Source organism: Hyla sarda, chromosome 13 (genome assembly GCF_029499605.1).
Source record: "Hyla sarda isolate aHylSar1 chromosome 13, aHylSar1.hap1, whole genome shotgun sequence".
In the NCBI taxonomy this organism is placed as follows: domain Eukaryota; kingdom Metazoa; phylum Chordata; class Amphibia; order Anura; family Hylidae; genus Hyla; species Hyla sarda.
In genome coordinates this window covers 22,555,097-22,570,594 of record NC_079201.1, presented here as the reverse complement: position 1 = coordinate 22,570,594, position 15,498 = coordinate 22,555,097, and the positions used below count along the sequence as shown (strand labels likewise).

General features: G+C 45.5%; 1 protein-coding gene across 1 annotated transcript; it reads right to left on the bottom strand.

Annotated features, from left to right (window-relative positions):
* Positions 1–7,201: 7,201 nt before the first annotated feature.
* On the bottom strand, positions 7,202–15,160 carry TK1 (thymidine kinase 1). The gene is made up of 7 exons (XM_056549908.1): positions 15,030–15,160; positions 14,868–14,899; positions 12,991–13,104; positions 11,519–11,612; positions 11,335–11,424; positions 10,125–10,244; positions 7,202–8,335 (listed from the first exon to the last, which is right to left on the bottom strand). The coding sequence occupies exons 1-7, from the start codon at positions 15,093–15,095 to the stop codon at positions 8,156–8,158; spliced, it is 696 nt and encodes a 231-aa protein (XP_056405883.1). The 5' UTR covers positions 15,096–15,160; the 3' UTR covers positions 7,202–8,155.
* Between the last annotated feature and the right edge of the window lie 338 nt (positions 15,161–15,498).

Sequence of the window (15,498 nt, the reverse complement as noted above, 5' to 3'; positions counted from 1 at the left end):
GGCGTGGCAGCCGCCACGCCCCCTCCCATCGACTTGCATTGAGAGGGCGTGGCCATGACATCGTAACCCCGCAGCTCATGTTCGTAACAAAATGTTCCGAACGCTGGGGCAGTGGAGTACCCCATTTAAAGGAGAACTCCAGCCACAAATAACTTACCCCCCATCCACAGGATAGGAGTTAAGTAGCGGATTGTGGAGAGTGGCACCCCCTGCATTCTCCAGAACAGGACCCGTCTCACAGTGAGCTTCAGGTGCGGTAGACCACATGTGCTCCATTTATTTCTATGGAAGTGCCCAAAAGACCCAAGCACAGCACTCTAGCATTATCGGAGCTCCCTTAGAAATAAATGGAGCGTGTGGCGTCTACTGCTCATGCTCCTCAGAGAGAAATGGGTCCCAGTGGTCGGACACCCAGTGATCAGCTACTTATCCCATAGGGTTGTGGCTCGAGTTCTCCTTTAAGGAACACTGCCTGATTTTATAATTTATAAATATATACATTTTATCTCTGCCATTGTTCCTCTATCTCCAGTGCCTTGCACATTGTGCCAAACTTTTACTAAGGGCAGTATTCCTTGCCCCATAGGAGAAAGTTACTAAGTTGACATCCAGTTGCTACAGTGCCGGGCATTTTGAGACGTCTTTTGTACACGGGTGGTGGAAGGGGTGTGGAGGTGCAATAATTCTGGTGTTGGGATAAATGAAATATTTGCTGTGTCACATTGCACAGGTTTGAATTTCAATAAAGATTTTTATCACCAAAATTAGGTTGACTTCCTGTTGATCTGTGCAATGTCTGAACCGTTAGCAGTCTTGCTGCTTTCCTGTCTTCTATATTTCCCGTATTAGATCTATAGAACCTTCAGCTGTTGCAAAACTACATCTCCCAGCCTCTGACTCTCTGGGCATGCTGGAAGTTGTAGTTGTGTAACAGCTGGAGAGCCACAGTTTGGAGACCACTACTCTAACGCAGTACTCAAGAGCCTCCCTCCAATGTACTCTATGGGGAAAATGTTTTTTGTAGATTGTTTTGGTTGGTCTAAGTTTGGTGCAATTGCACCCAATTTACCATACTTGTGCAAGAAAAATTTTGTACAAAGTTCTAAATCTCCACACAGATCTATTTGTACACCTGAGCTGCACCTCACAGGAAAAGTGGACACAGGGATTTTGTTCTATTGCTTTTGAGGCTCTGATTCCATTGAGGTTTTTTGTCCACCGGCAAAAACGCCAGAAAAACTGTCCCACCTTTTTCCTGCGTTTTTGCTGGTGTTGAAGCAGTAATTTTCCCTTCGCCATGACAGCACCACCTGAGAGAGGGACTCTGCCCCTAGAGACAGGAAACCTGAGAATAAAAAGAGCCCTCCTCTCTGGCCTCAGTCCCTATGGAAGACTGACTGAGCGGGAGTCCTTGTCTCAGGTGGTGGAAGAAGCTGGGGGTGTGAGTATAATTCCCTGTAGTTTTGGGATATCTTCTTTACCCCTGTATACCTCCCTGGTTTGGTGAGGTTACGGTGCCTGCGGCGACTTACTTATTCCGGGTGCCGCCTTCAGGTGGGGAGCACTGACTGCCGGCGCACGCGGGTCAGGCCGGAATGAGCTGGTAGTTTGTTCTTCCGCGCGTGTACCCCGCTACATCCTATCTGACGGAGGAACGCAGGACCGTGACGCTGCTGGGCGGATCCAACGTCGGAGGGGTCATGGGATCGGGACCCGGATCTGATGTCAGATGCTGGCGCAACGGTATGGAAGGGCCTCCTGGCTAGTATTTGAGAGGCCTCCTTACAGGTAGGGGTACAGGTTGTGGTCCCAGCCAGCTGGAAAGTATCGGCAGACACTTGGAAGACTCGTTCATTATGAGCTCAAACAAAGAGGAACCCCAATGGGTATTGGCTGAAGTTACAGCAAAGACCCTTTCCACGGTACCTGCAAAAACCACCTGAGTGAGTACCTATTTCTCCTTTTTGGGATTCTAATGTCTAGTTTGGTTTGTTTTTTGTAGGGGGATGTTTCTACAAAAAAATCTAAGCATGCAGAATGTAATGCATGTAAGACTAAGCTACCACAAGGATATGCTAAACAGACTTGTTCACCCTGTGTGGTTAAAGTTTTCTCTACTAAGATTGGAGATTCAGAATTCTTTAAAAAATATGAAGATCTCTGCTTCTGTGACTGCTCCGGACGCTCCTGTGGGTGTTGCTTCGCCTGTTGCAGGCTCAGAAGAAGAGGGAATTATCCTGGGCTCTGCGGACTTATCTGGGAGACCTTTTTTTTCTAGCAGAGGACACAGCCTTATCAAAAGTATAAGACCTACCTTAATGAATACGAGTGTGATGGAAGATGGAGAGTGCAAAAAATTGGGGCTTGGTCAGACCACAAAATATTGCCAATGGACGTTGACACCCATGGCAAGGCACTATGTTGGACCAGGATGTAGTCCAGTCGACTGTACGACCCATGTGGGGGAGAGAAAAAGCTGAAGTCTTTGTCTGAGGGGTGCTGGAGCCACCAAGCATCAGACAGCTGCAGGAGAGCTAGGGCCCTCTTCACACGTTTAATATCAGCATAATATATACCGGAGCGACCCGTGGAATTGTCCAGGGTAGAGTCCAGAGTCAAATTGAGATCCCCACATAGGACCACAGTCCCCGAGACCACAGGCAAGACAGAATCGACAAAGTCGACCAGGAAGTCCACCTGACCTTGATTGGGAGCACAAGCATTAACTACAGTGAGTGTGGAACCCCCCCAGGGAAAGGGATAAAACTATAGGACGGGCCCGTGGGTCCAAAGAAACATTTAGAACCTGGTGGACAAGGGATTTATGGATAGAGATAGCAACCCCCTTAGCTCGCTCGTCCGGATTATTAGCACATAACCATATCAGGTAGTGTCTATTCTTAAAAGCAGGGGTATGAGCAACCTTGAAGTGGGTTTCCTGAAAGCAAGCAATGTGGACTTTACACCTGTGGAGATGGTGCAGGATCTGTGTTCGCTTCGCAGGGGAGTTAAAGCCCTTCACATTGAAGGAGGCTATGTGGAGCCCCGCCATATGAGGACGATGCAGAGTAGTTCACACCAGCCAGGTGTCTAAGAAAGAGGGAGGGGAGCAGGAAAGGGGAGAGAGGACCAAAAAAAAAAAAAAAGTAGAAAAAAGAAAGAAGGGAAGAAACCAGCCGAAAAGGAGAAAAAAAAGACCACAAAAAAACTGAAAGGAGAAAAAGAGAAAGCAGCAGATACACCGCTGCAGCTCAGACTAACCAAGAAGTGGTCAATGACCAAGGAGAAAGAACCCGACAGAGTCACCACCTTAAGAGGGGGGGAGAGGGAGTAGAAGCAAGAGGGGAGTCCGGGGGCTACCCCCCACGAGAAGCTAAAGAAACATGCATGATGAGAAGGAGACCATTCATTAGAGACAATGAGAGCTAAAGGAAAAAGTAGAATGTGAAATAGGACATAAGGCAAGGAAGGAGGGAGAAGGAAGGAGAGGCACCTGAAAAACACTTGATAAACCCGCAGGAGTCAGGGAAAATCTGCAAAACAAAAAATGAAAACAGCAATCATCAATATAACATTACAATAATCAGGTAACAGAGGAAGGCCCGGCTCAGGAGGAAGAGGGGACAATTTCCCAGTGCGTAATCAACCTCTGGCAGCGGGGACCTCACGGTGGAAGTCCAGAACGGGCCTGTTTAGGGGACTTCTGGGGAGACTGGTGAATGGGCCGCTTGAGAGCAAGGGGGGCAAGCATGGGCCAGTCAGACAAGGTGACTGATGGCAAGTCCAGGTCCCGTAAGAGTCCTGGGAGATCATCTGGGGAGCGAAGAGTAGAAGTCTTGCCATCCTTTCGCACCATGAGGACGAACGGAAAGCCCCAGCGGTAAATGAGGCCCTTTTCTCTAAGAACGTCCAACAGCGGCCGGAGGGCTGCACGCTGAGCCAAAGTATGGCGGGACAGGTCAGGGTAGAGTTGCACCTCAACATCCTTGAAGAGAATCCGGCGACGAGTGCGGGCAGCACGGAGAATGTCCTCTTTAATGGTATAGAAATGGACCCGGCAGATAACATCCCCAGGGCGGCGATCATCAGGATGAGGAGGACGAAGGGCTCTATGGGTCCTATCCAATTTGATATGGGCATCTGCAGGTCACTCCAGCAGGTCAATGAAAATTGACAGCAAAGCAGGATACAGGTCATCAGGGCCCACCGTTTCAGGGAGACCGCAAAGGCAGATATTGTTGCGCCTATTGCGGTTCTCCACATTGTCCAAATGTTGTAAGACGAACAGCTGGTTACTGTGTTTCTGCACCGTTTCCTGTAGAGCATGAAGCGAGGCAGCAGATGAATCTTGAGCAGAAACATCCGTGTCCACTCTAGATGACAAGGTAGACCCTTCTGAACGGAGTTGAGCAAATTCTTGTTTGCATTCAGCCACCATTTGTTTAGCCATAGATGAGAAATCCTCTCTGGTAGGTAATGAAGTCAACAAGGAACGTAAGTCCGCAAGAGTGATTGGACGGTCCATCTCTCCAACCGAAGAGGCAGCACAGGGTGGCTCCGTCTGGAAGGGAGGTGGCGGCGGTGAGACAGATGGGGAGGGATGAAAAACAGGTGGAGTGCCCCTCAGTGGGGGGGGGCAGCAGTACATGAGACTCCAACTCAGGACATCCCCCGCTTGAGGTGAAGGGGATGGTGGCCCCGAGGAGGTGCTAGTGGACCACTGCAGTGAGGGGGGTGCAAGGACCACTGGTGCCGCAGGATTGGGCAAGGGTACCGCATAAAAAGTCAGCACAGGTGAGGGGCAATGTCCATGAGCAGGGGGCCACTCCGAGGGTGAGAGCAGGTGGCACGGTACAGGCCCCTCAGGGAAGGCCTCAGGGGGCCCAGGGACTAAGGCACATGGAGGCCAGCTGGGCCAGTGATTATCCCCTGGTGACTCAGAGGCAGGAGGAGATGCAGGGCTGGCAGGAATAGCGGGTGCCGGAACTTCAGAGGCAGAGAGTGCTAATGGCAAGCGGCTCACCTCAGGAGTGCAGCAGCACGATCCAGCACTGCGTGCACTGACAGCGGAAATTGAAGCGATCCCGGCATCTACAACACGTAGCCGGTGAGAGGAGTCGGTGGGAGGCTGCATTACAGTGGGACCAGTGGTAGGAAACAGGGAGGGAGGCAGCGAGGATCCCGAGACCTCTGGCAGCTGACTGGAGTCCATTAGGAATGGCCGGTGAGTATCCAGTGGGGAGTGTGGCCCATCAGAGGAGGAAGTCATGGCCAGAAGCGGGTGAAATACCCAGATAAGTCTCGCGGGGGGGGCTGAAGCTGGACGGGTCAGGGTCCCTGTCCTGTCTTGTTTCGTGGATTAGCACTAGACTCACAATGGAGAATGTCTTCTTGGAGGGGATATTGGTGCCAAATTTGAGCTACATATCACTTTAGAAAAGGCCAGTGATGCATGATAAACATTTGGTGATTTATTATTAGGAGGTAGACTTTAAAAGGTAGAAATAGTTGTCACTTTGATCCCATGGGCCAAAATCCACAGTGCATCCTTATAGACTTTAATGGCCAAGAAAACCTGCTCAGTGGTGCACACTAGCAGCTTAGTCTTTAACCCCTAACGGACCAGGCCAACTTAAATCTTTGCCCCTTAGGGACTCAGCCTATTTTCTTTTGCGTCACCAATTGTACTTTGTAATGACATCACTTCTTTTATAATATGTGCGGTGAAACCGAAAAAAAAAAAAAAAAGCCATTCTGTAATTTTTGGGGGCTCCCGTTTCTATGCAGTGCACTTCTTGGTAAAATTGACACCTTATCTTAAGTCTCTAAGTCCATACAGTTACAAGGATACCCAATCTATATAGGTTTTATTTTAATACTTAAACATACTAATTTTGGTGCATGTAGTTTATAATTTAAGATTTAAAAGATCTTCTGACCCCTTTAACTATTTTTCCATGTATGGGGTTATATGAGAGCTACAAAATGCAATCTTCTGATGGCCGTGCCCGGCCTTAGCCATGGGTCCTGGCTACCCATAGCAACCAGGACCCACCGGGTTTAACCCGTTCTCTGCCAGTGAGAATGGTTTAAACCAGTTATACCGGACCAGGGCGTACAGGTACACCCTGAGTGCTTAAGGATCGGGGGATGCAGGGCGTATGCATACGCCCTGCGTCCCCCGGAGGTTGATAAGCATTAACACCTTTTCCCTCTACACCCAGAAGGGCTTTCTTTGTGGGATGAATTGCACTTTGTAATGACTTCATTTTTCCATAAAATATGCTCCAAAAGGTCACTATTGCCAAAGCTGAACTAAATAAAAAGACAAAAAAGGAAATGAATACAGCAAATGTCAATAAATTGACAAATTTTATTATCAAATAAAAAAATAAATAAGTTAAAGGTTTAAAAAAAACACAAAAGCAAAAGCTTGCTGAATATAAAGTAATTATACATGTTTTGTAGTATATAAAAAAAAATAAAAATAAAAGTTGTTTTGCCGAGAGTTACAGTGACAACATGAGAGCCATCGGGGGGGCCCTTCAGTTCCAGGTGAGGCGTCCTTGGGTTACCACTAGATGTAGGCGAGCAAGAAATATTACATAGAAGTTATTTAAAAGTTTAGGTTCACTTTTGAAGTGTCAGAAGTTGTGAGGAAGGTCGGCTACAAAGACCCCAAACCAATCGCTAGAATGAAGGGACAGAAGTGCTCGACTGAAAGCCGTGTCCCTTTGTTTCTGCTGAACTTGTTAGAAAGCAGAGTGCACCAAATACATACGGTAGCGCCTGATAGTCTATGTATCGCCATAGGACAGACATCGCCTCTATATTCCATGTGGTTACTTTTGAAGATAGCGGAATAATTTTTAAATATATATTAGAGAGAGACAGATCTATATATTTTTTTTTTTAATTCTGCTTACTTAAAAATCTATATATTTTTTAAGAAAGCAGAATTTATTTATATTAATATATATTTATATAAAAAATTCTGCTTTCTTAAAATTATATATAAGAAAGCAGAATTTTTTTTATACATATTAGATGTTCTATATTAAAAAAAATATATTTTTAAGAAAAATTATGCTTTCTTAAAAAATTATATATATTTAATATATAACATCTAGTTATATGTATAAAAAAAATTCTGTTTCCTTAAAAAAAAAAAAAAAAAAATTATATATATATATATATATATAAAAAAAAGTAACCACGTGGAATATAGAGGCGATGACAGATCTATATTTATAAGATATAATATATATATCCAAGTGCATCTGTCCCTTCATTCCACCCACATAACAAGCTTCATGGAAGCAAATTGCCATCTATTCAAGACTGTTTAAGTGCTTAGTCACTGCTGTACCAGTATAGGAGCCAGAATGCACATAACATGTTACAACCCCGCACTCCTTACTTCTACAGACCATAGAGGATCTGCTGTGATCATATAATCAATGATACAAGTAACAGTATATACATCCCTAGAGTATTCGGCTTCCTGGTTTGTTGTGCAGTCTGTTTCCTGGCATTAGCCAGAAGAGAACAGTCTAAAAAGTCCCTGCCCCCACATGATAATCCTATATCCAGAAACCCTACATTGTCAGCCTTCTATAGATCAAGTCAAAAAGCAGAGTATTGCTTACTTCAACTTTATACTGTCTATACCAGCGTTTCCCAACCAGGGTGCCTCCGGGTGTTGCAAAACTACAACTCCCAGCATGCCCGGACAGCCGAAGGCTGTCCGGGCATGCTGGGAGTTGTAGTTTTGCGGCACCCTGGTTGGGAAACACTGGTTTATACCAATGTTTAAGGATAGTATACAGTCTATAGTATACGGCCCTTTGAGCAATACCTGTCACCGATTACTTCAATCACCATAGGAGGAACACAGTACTACTAACCTCAGAGCAGCGATCATGCACCCCAAAGAGGCACTTCCCCTTAACAGTAACAATTCTTTTGTTAAATCAATAGTCTGTCACTTCCCAGGCAAAAACAGAAGCCAACTAAATGAAGTTATGACAATAAAATAAATGTTCACCTTGCCTGCACCCAATCCCAGCAATCATGATCAAGTAAATGGCTTTAAATGAATCTCCTGGCGTCACCTTTTGAGCAGATCCCCCACTGCGGAGTAGGGAGCTTACGATTAGGAGCACTGTAGCTGTGACAAGGGTTTCCGGGGCGTCAGGGCTTTACTGATTATCAATCCTTGGGCTCTGTCCTTAAGTGCGAGATGCAGATTCTCCTTCCCCTCCGGTGGTTTGTTCCTGAAGTAGCACGGGCGGCACACAGAGTGGTATTTGTCAGCGCCTCCGATTACCTCCACCTGCAGGAAGTGAACAGAACCACGGTCATTACTCTTTATACAAAGTGAATATGAAAGATGTGGTTGGGCAGCACAGTTGAAATTTGTCAGTGACTGGTACCAGGACCGGCAGTACACTTCACCTCTACCAGTTTACTAAGGGTGCATGCACACCACGTTTTTGCTATACAGTTCCAAGTTAAAAACCGTATGGAACTGTATAGAAAACCGTATGCATTGACTTAACATTGTAAACCGTAAGTCAAACGCATCATCCGGTTTAGTCAGTTTTGCATCTCATACGTTTTTTTTTTTTTTTACCCGTACCCAAAACCATATATAGTCTACCACGTTTTTTGGTCTGGGTGAAAAACTATTAAACCGTATACTTTATTTTTAACATGGGAGTCAATGGGAACCGCATGTGCGTACGGTTCCATACGGTTTTTGACTTTGCACAGTTTTTTCCCTTGGGATTTAAAGGGGTACTCCAGTGCTTAGACATATTATCCCCTATCCAAAGAATAGGGGATAAGATGCCTGATCGCGGGAGTCCCGCCACTGGGGACCCCCGTGATCTTGCACGTAGCACCCCGTTTGTAATCAGTCCCCGGAGCGTGTTCGCTCCGGGTCTGATTACCGGCAACCACAAGGCCGGCAGCGTGTGACTGCACGCTCCTCCCCTCAATGCAAACCTACGGGAGGGGGCGTGTTAACTGTCACGCCCCCCTCCCATAGACTTGCATTGAGGGGCAGGGCGTGAAGTCACACAGGGGCGGAGGCATGACGTCACACGCCGCTGGCCCTGTGATCGACAGTAATCAGACCCAGAGCGAACACGCTCCGGGGACTGATTACAAACAGGGTGCTGCGTGCAAGATCACGGGGGTCCCCAGCGGCGGGACCCCTGCGATCAGGCATCTTGTCCCCTATCCTTTGGATAGGGGATAAGATATCTAAGCACCGGAGAACCCCTTTAATCAAACAAGTGAAACTTTATTCAAACCACATTTGGACATCTGAAGTGTATCTGTAAGGCTAGGATAGCTGTGGGAATTCCTCAGGAAGACACTGCTTTCTCACATCTGCATTGGGGAGTCTGCAGTATTCTGCAGCATCAAATCCTGCGCAGAATACTGTACATGTGAATAGACCATAAATGACCATCTTGGCATCCTTTTATGGTTCCAAAGCATCTTGAGGGGAGGAGAATGTTTTAATCTAAATCTACAGTTGCAAGTATATAATTCCTATACAGACTTGTGTCACATTGTTCCAAAGAACCATATGAAGTCATAACCTAATCTTGTTCTATTACCACCTACAGATGGCTAATGTGAAGGATGATTTTAGGTCAGTCACTAAAACATCTGCGCATATGTTTCTCTTAACACCATTTGCAAAATTCTTCCTATATATTTTAAGCAATAACGATTACTAGAGATGAGCAAACTTACAGTAAATTTGATTCGTCACAAACTTCTCGGCTCTGTGGTTGCTGCTTTTTCCTGCGTAAATTAGTTCAGCTTTCAGGTGTTCCGGTGGGCTGGAAAAGGTGGATACAGTCCTAGGAGACTCTTTCCTAGGACTGTATCCACCTTTTCCAGCCCACCGGAGAACCGGAAAGCTGAACTAATTTATGCAGGAAAAGTTATCAACTACCGAGCTGAGAAGTTCGTGACGAATCGAATTTAATGTAAGTTCGCTCATCTCTAACGATTACACATAGCCTTAAAAAGTCTGCTAGGCCATATTTGGGGACTACTGTACACACCGCCTGTGATCAGTAATAATCTAATACTATAGTTACCTCTTTCTCAGCCCCCAGCCGTTTAGTGTACGATGCTTCCCGGTAGCACTCCATGCACACTGCGTTCAGCTTCACCACACTCTCTGCTAACGGTACCAAGTTGAGGATATCCCCAAAAGCCTGAGGAGACGACAGAAGAAGGGTTGGTCACTGACTGCATATTTCCAATACAGCTGCTGCACCTTCAGGGGCACCCAAGCGATACATGCAGGGGATCGATAGTAGGGATCGACCGATAGATATTTTTTAGGGCCGATACTGATAATCTGTGAACTTTGAGGCCGACAGTCGATAACTTATACCAATATTCCGGTATAAGTTATCAGCTATTTCTCTCTCTCTCTCCCCCCTCCTGGCCCCGTAGAAGCTGCTGCAGATCAAAGCGGGCGCTTTAAATCAATGAACTGCAGGGGCTTTTGCAGGGGCCAGGGACCACCACCACCGCTTCTCTCCCCCTGCCTGTCCTGGGGTCCTCCCGAGTCCAATCACAGCCGCCCCATTGCCTCCCCCATCCCCGGTTTTATTATCACATGTTTCTGGGGTCCGGGCTACTTCTGGCTCCTGCGGCGTCCTGCGCTGTCACTGTGCGCACTGACAGTCATGTTGCGTTGAGGACGTCACTCGTCATTGCGCAGCGCACAGCAACAGCACAGGACGCCGCAGGAGCCAGAAATAGCCCAGACCCCGGGAACAGGTAATTATAAAACCAGGGATGGGGGAGGCAATGGGGCAGCGGTAGTCTCTGGCTGGGGGGCGGGGCATTATCGGCAAGGTAATTGCCGATACTGATAATGTCCAAAATCATGAATATCGTCCGATAACATCAGCCAAACCGATAATCGGCCAATCCCTAATCGATAGAGGAAAAACAATATAGACACACAGACAATACACTACAAATGAAATGTTTCAGACTGTCTCCACCTTATCAGTACAGCGGCATCCCAGTCAGTCAAAAGGAGCACATCACCAATGCCAACATAGATGTATACCACTGACAGTGATAAGTATAGGGCAGTGGTCCTCAACCTGCAGACCTCCAGATGTTGCAAAACTACAACTCCCAGCATGCCCGGACAGCCAATGGCTGTCCGGGCATGCTGGAAGTTGTAGTTTTGCAACATCTGGAGGTCCGCAGGTTGAAGACCACTGGTATAGGGGATGGATGTTTATGGAAAAGTAACAACCTCCATTGCCCCCCCACACACACCTTTCTCTGGAATGTACCATCCAGTGCAGCTACAATGACTGTTTTCCCTTTATTGGCCATATCTTCACAGAACTCCACAACATCGGGGAACTGAAAAATAAAAAAATATATATAAATGTAGAGATGCTATTTCTCTGCTTTATACATATAAATCTCATGTCCCTAAGGGTGACAAGATACTTACAAACTGGCCCTCATCTATTCCGATCACTGAGTAGTTGAGCGCCTCCGTACACAAATCGGATAGATTGCATGCAGAAACGGCAGACATGGTGTGCCTGTGGGGAAACAAGGGTAAGAGTTTACTACTGAGGACAGATTAAAAGGGGTATTCCAGGGAAAAACTTTTTTTTATATACATCAACTGGCACCAGAAAGTTAAACTGATTTGTAAATTATTTCTATTAAAAAAATCTTTATCCTTCCAATAATTATCAGCTGCTGAAGTTGAGTTGTTTTCTGTCTGGCAACAGTGCTCTCTGCTGACATCTCTGCTTGTCTTGGGAACTGCACAGAGTAGAAGAGGTTTACTATGGGGATTTGCTTCTACTCTGGACAGTTCCCAAGACACGTGTCATCAGAGAGCACTTAGACAGAAAAGAACAACTCAACTTCAGAAGCTCATAAGTACTGAAAGGATGAAGATTTTGTTTAATAGAAGTAATTTACAAATCTGTTTAACTTTCTGGAGCCAGTTGAGAGATAGATATATATATATCTCACAACTGGCTCCAGAAAGTTAAACAGATTTGTAAATTACTACTATTAAAAAAAAATCTTCATCCTTTCAGTACTTATGAGCTTCTGAAGTTGAGTTGTTCTTTTCTGTCCAAGCACTCTCTGATGACACCTGTCTCGGGAAACGCCCAGTTTAGAAGCAAATCCCCATAGCAAACCTCTTCTACTCTGTGCAGTTCCCGAGACAAGCAGAGATGTCAGCAGAGAGCACTGTTGCCAGGCAGAAAACAACTCAACTTCAGCAGCTGATAATTATTGAAAGGATTAAGGTTTTTTTAATAGAAGTAATTTACAAATCTGTTTAACTTTCTGGAGCCAGTTGATATAGAGATTATATATCTCTCTCTCTCTCTTTATCTCAAAGTTTTTTTCTGGAATACCCTTAAAAGGGAAAAAAGAGGCAGAATTTTATCATGCAACTATGGATGTGCAGGAGAGTTGGAGCTCCGCATCACACACAGAGTTCTGAATTGTAAAGATAATTGGGGGAGATTTATCAAAACCTGTGCAGAGGAAAAGTTGCCCATAGCAACCAATCAGATCACTGCTTTCATTTTTAAAAAGGCCTCTGCAAAATGAAAGGAGTAATCTGATTGGTTGCTATGGGAAACTGAGCAATTTTCCTTTGCACAGGTTTTGATAAGTCTCTCCCAATGTTGGTGTATGCAGCGCCCTCAACACAAGCGCAAAAGTGTAACAAGTTTATTGATGTGGGACCCCTTTAAAAGAAAAAAAAAAAAAAAAGAAACTGGGACTTCACATTCCATGGACTACACAGGGTTAGTTCTTAGTCTATGGGGACACCCGAGTCTAGTTATGAGCATACATCAAAGCAATAACAAAATAGGTTGCAGAGATGCATGCCTCCTACATACGAGCGCCCAAGGATAATACTGGAGCAGTGGATGCGTCACTCACCGGTCGTGCGTGGCCAGCTGCTCCTTGCTGTAGCGAGTGTCTTTGGCGTATTTTATAACCAAACATTTATACTGCGCAATCTGGAACCGCCGCACTCTGCGCATCAGTTCTGTACTGCAAAAAGATAAGGAATATAATAAAGGGTTAATGTGAATCCTCATCCACCGGATCATCCTCCAAACCCCCCCCATCATTCAAAATTTGTTAGAGATGAGCGAACTTACAGTAAATTCGATTCGTCACGAACTTCTCGCGGTTGCTGACTTTTCCTGCATAAATTAGTTCAGCTTTCCGGCGCTCCGGTGGGCTGGAAAAGGTGGATACAGTCATAGGAAAGAGTCTCCTAGGACTGTATCCACCTTTTCCAGCCTACGGGAGCACCGGAAAGCTGAACTAATTTATGCAGGAAAAGTCATCAACTGCCGAGCCGAGAAGTTCGTGACGAATCGAATTTACTATAAGTTTGCTCATATCTAAAAATTTTCCTCCCCATCATCCTCTTCTCTACCCAAAGACATTTGGGGGGGGGGGGGGGGGGGGGGGGGGGGACCCGCTAATTAATCCTTTAACGCTATTAATCCTTTAGATGCGGCGTTCAAAGGTTGATCGCCGCTTCTAAAGTGAAAGTAAACTACCCACGGCTAGCTCAGTGGGCTGTTTGGGACCGCCGCGGCAAAATTGCAGCGTCCCAAACAGCTGGTGGAAACCGGGAGGATCCCTACCTGCCTCCTCGCTGTCCGATCACTGAATGACTGCTCATGCCTGAGATCCAGACATGAGCAGTCAAGCGGCAGAATCATTGATCATTGTTATCCTATGGGATAACAATGATCAATGTAAAAGATCAGTGTGTGCAATGTTATAGCCCCCTATGGGAGCTATAACACTGCAAAAAAAGGATAGATAGATAGATCTATCTATCACTTCTTTTTTCTATCTATTTTTTTATATCTATATGTTAAGAATCACCCCCCTCCCCCCCCCCCCATAAAAAAAAAAAAGAGTGTAAATAAAAATAAACATATGTAGTATCGCCACATGCGGAAATATCTGAATTATAAAAATATATCGTTAATTAAACCGCAAGGTCAATGGCGTACGCGCAAAAAAAATTCCAAAGTCCAAAATAGTGCATTTTTTGTCCCTTTTTATATCAGGAATAAATCAAAAACGATCAAAAAGTCCCATCAATGCAAAAATGGTACCGCTAAAAACTTCAGATCACAGCGCAAAAAATGAGCCCTCATACCGCCCCATACACGGAAAAATAAAAAAGTTATAGGGGTCAGAAGATGACAATTTTAAACGTATAAATTTTCCTGCATGTAGTTATGATTTTTTCCAGAAGTACGACAACATCAAACCTATATAAGTAGGGGATCATTTTAATCGTATGGCCGGAAACGGAAGCCCCCAAACGGAAACGGAAGCCCCCAAAAGATACAAAATGGCGTTTTTTTCTTAAGTTTTTTCGCACAGTGATTTTTTTTTCCGTTTTGTCGTAGATTTTTTGGTAAAATGACTAATGTCACTGCAAAGTAGAATTGGTGGCGCAAAAAATAAGTCATAATATGGATTTTTAGGTGCAAAATTGAAAGAATTAGGATTTTTTAAAAAGGTAAGGAGGTTACATTTTATCATTATTTTTATTTTTTTTATGTAAAACTTGTGCCTCCAGCTGTTGCAAAACTACAACTCCCACCATGCCCGGACAGCCTTTGGCTGTCCGGGCATGTTGTGAGTTTTAGTTTTGCAACAGCTGGAGGCACCCTGGTGGGAAACACTGCTTTCCAACCACTATTGAACATCATTATCCCCTTATAATCATCCATATCACCAACCACCACCCTCATCATCCACTGGAGAACATTTCTTACCTCTTCCCTGAAAACATGGGGCCGAATATCACCTGAAAGAGACAAGTAGCAGGAGGTTACATTACCGCAATGTTCGGAGGACACTGTTCACACCTGGAGGTTTTACCGCAGCGGTTTCCCGGCTGATCTGACACAAGGGGGCAACCGTACACGAACACTCACCTGGATCTGACCGCGGATCTTGCTAGGAGAACCGGGCATGACATCGGCTACGTTCAGGCAGTTCATGTCTACGGAGCAGAGAGCGGGAAGAAGACTGAAGCAGCTGCGGCGCCAAATTCTGCTATTCAAATCGGTTCCCGCTCTGTGGTATACCGCTCAGCCAATCAGCTACTCCGATTCATTCCCGCCCTTCACTCCACACCCAATCAGAGGCACACAGGAACAAGAGTGAGCCAAGCCCCGCCCAGAGGGGGGCGGACTACAGATGATTGACAGCTGCTTGACAAATGTTTTATACCGCCAAATACATCAAGTACACAGTATAATAGAGGACGCAGTATACACAGCGATGTATAGTAACTATAGGCAAAGGACAACCGTATGGAAAGTTATTGATTACTGCTATAACTAGAACATTTTTAGGAACAGAGCCAGTCTCGCCCTCATGCACAGTACCCATTAGAGTGCC

What these genes read in the sequence shown, in the direction of transcription:
- TK1 (XM_056549908.1), bottom strand. Translation starts at nt 15,095, where the DNA reads ATGAACTGCCTGAACGTAGCCGATGTCATGCCCGGTTCTCCTAGCAAG. An exon ending in CCCATGTTTTCAGGGAAGAG is followed by an intron (nt 13,105 to 14,867) that starts GTAAGAAATGTT and finishes ATCTTTTTGCAG; the next exon opens with TACAGAACTGATGCGCAGAG. An exon ending in CAGCTGGCCACGCACGACCG is followed by an intron (nt 11,613 to 12,990) that starts GTGAGTGACGCA and finishes GTTTCCCCACAG; the next exon opens with GCACACCATGTCTGCCGTTT.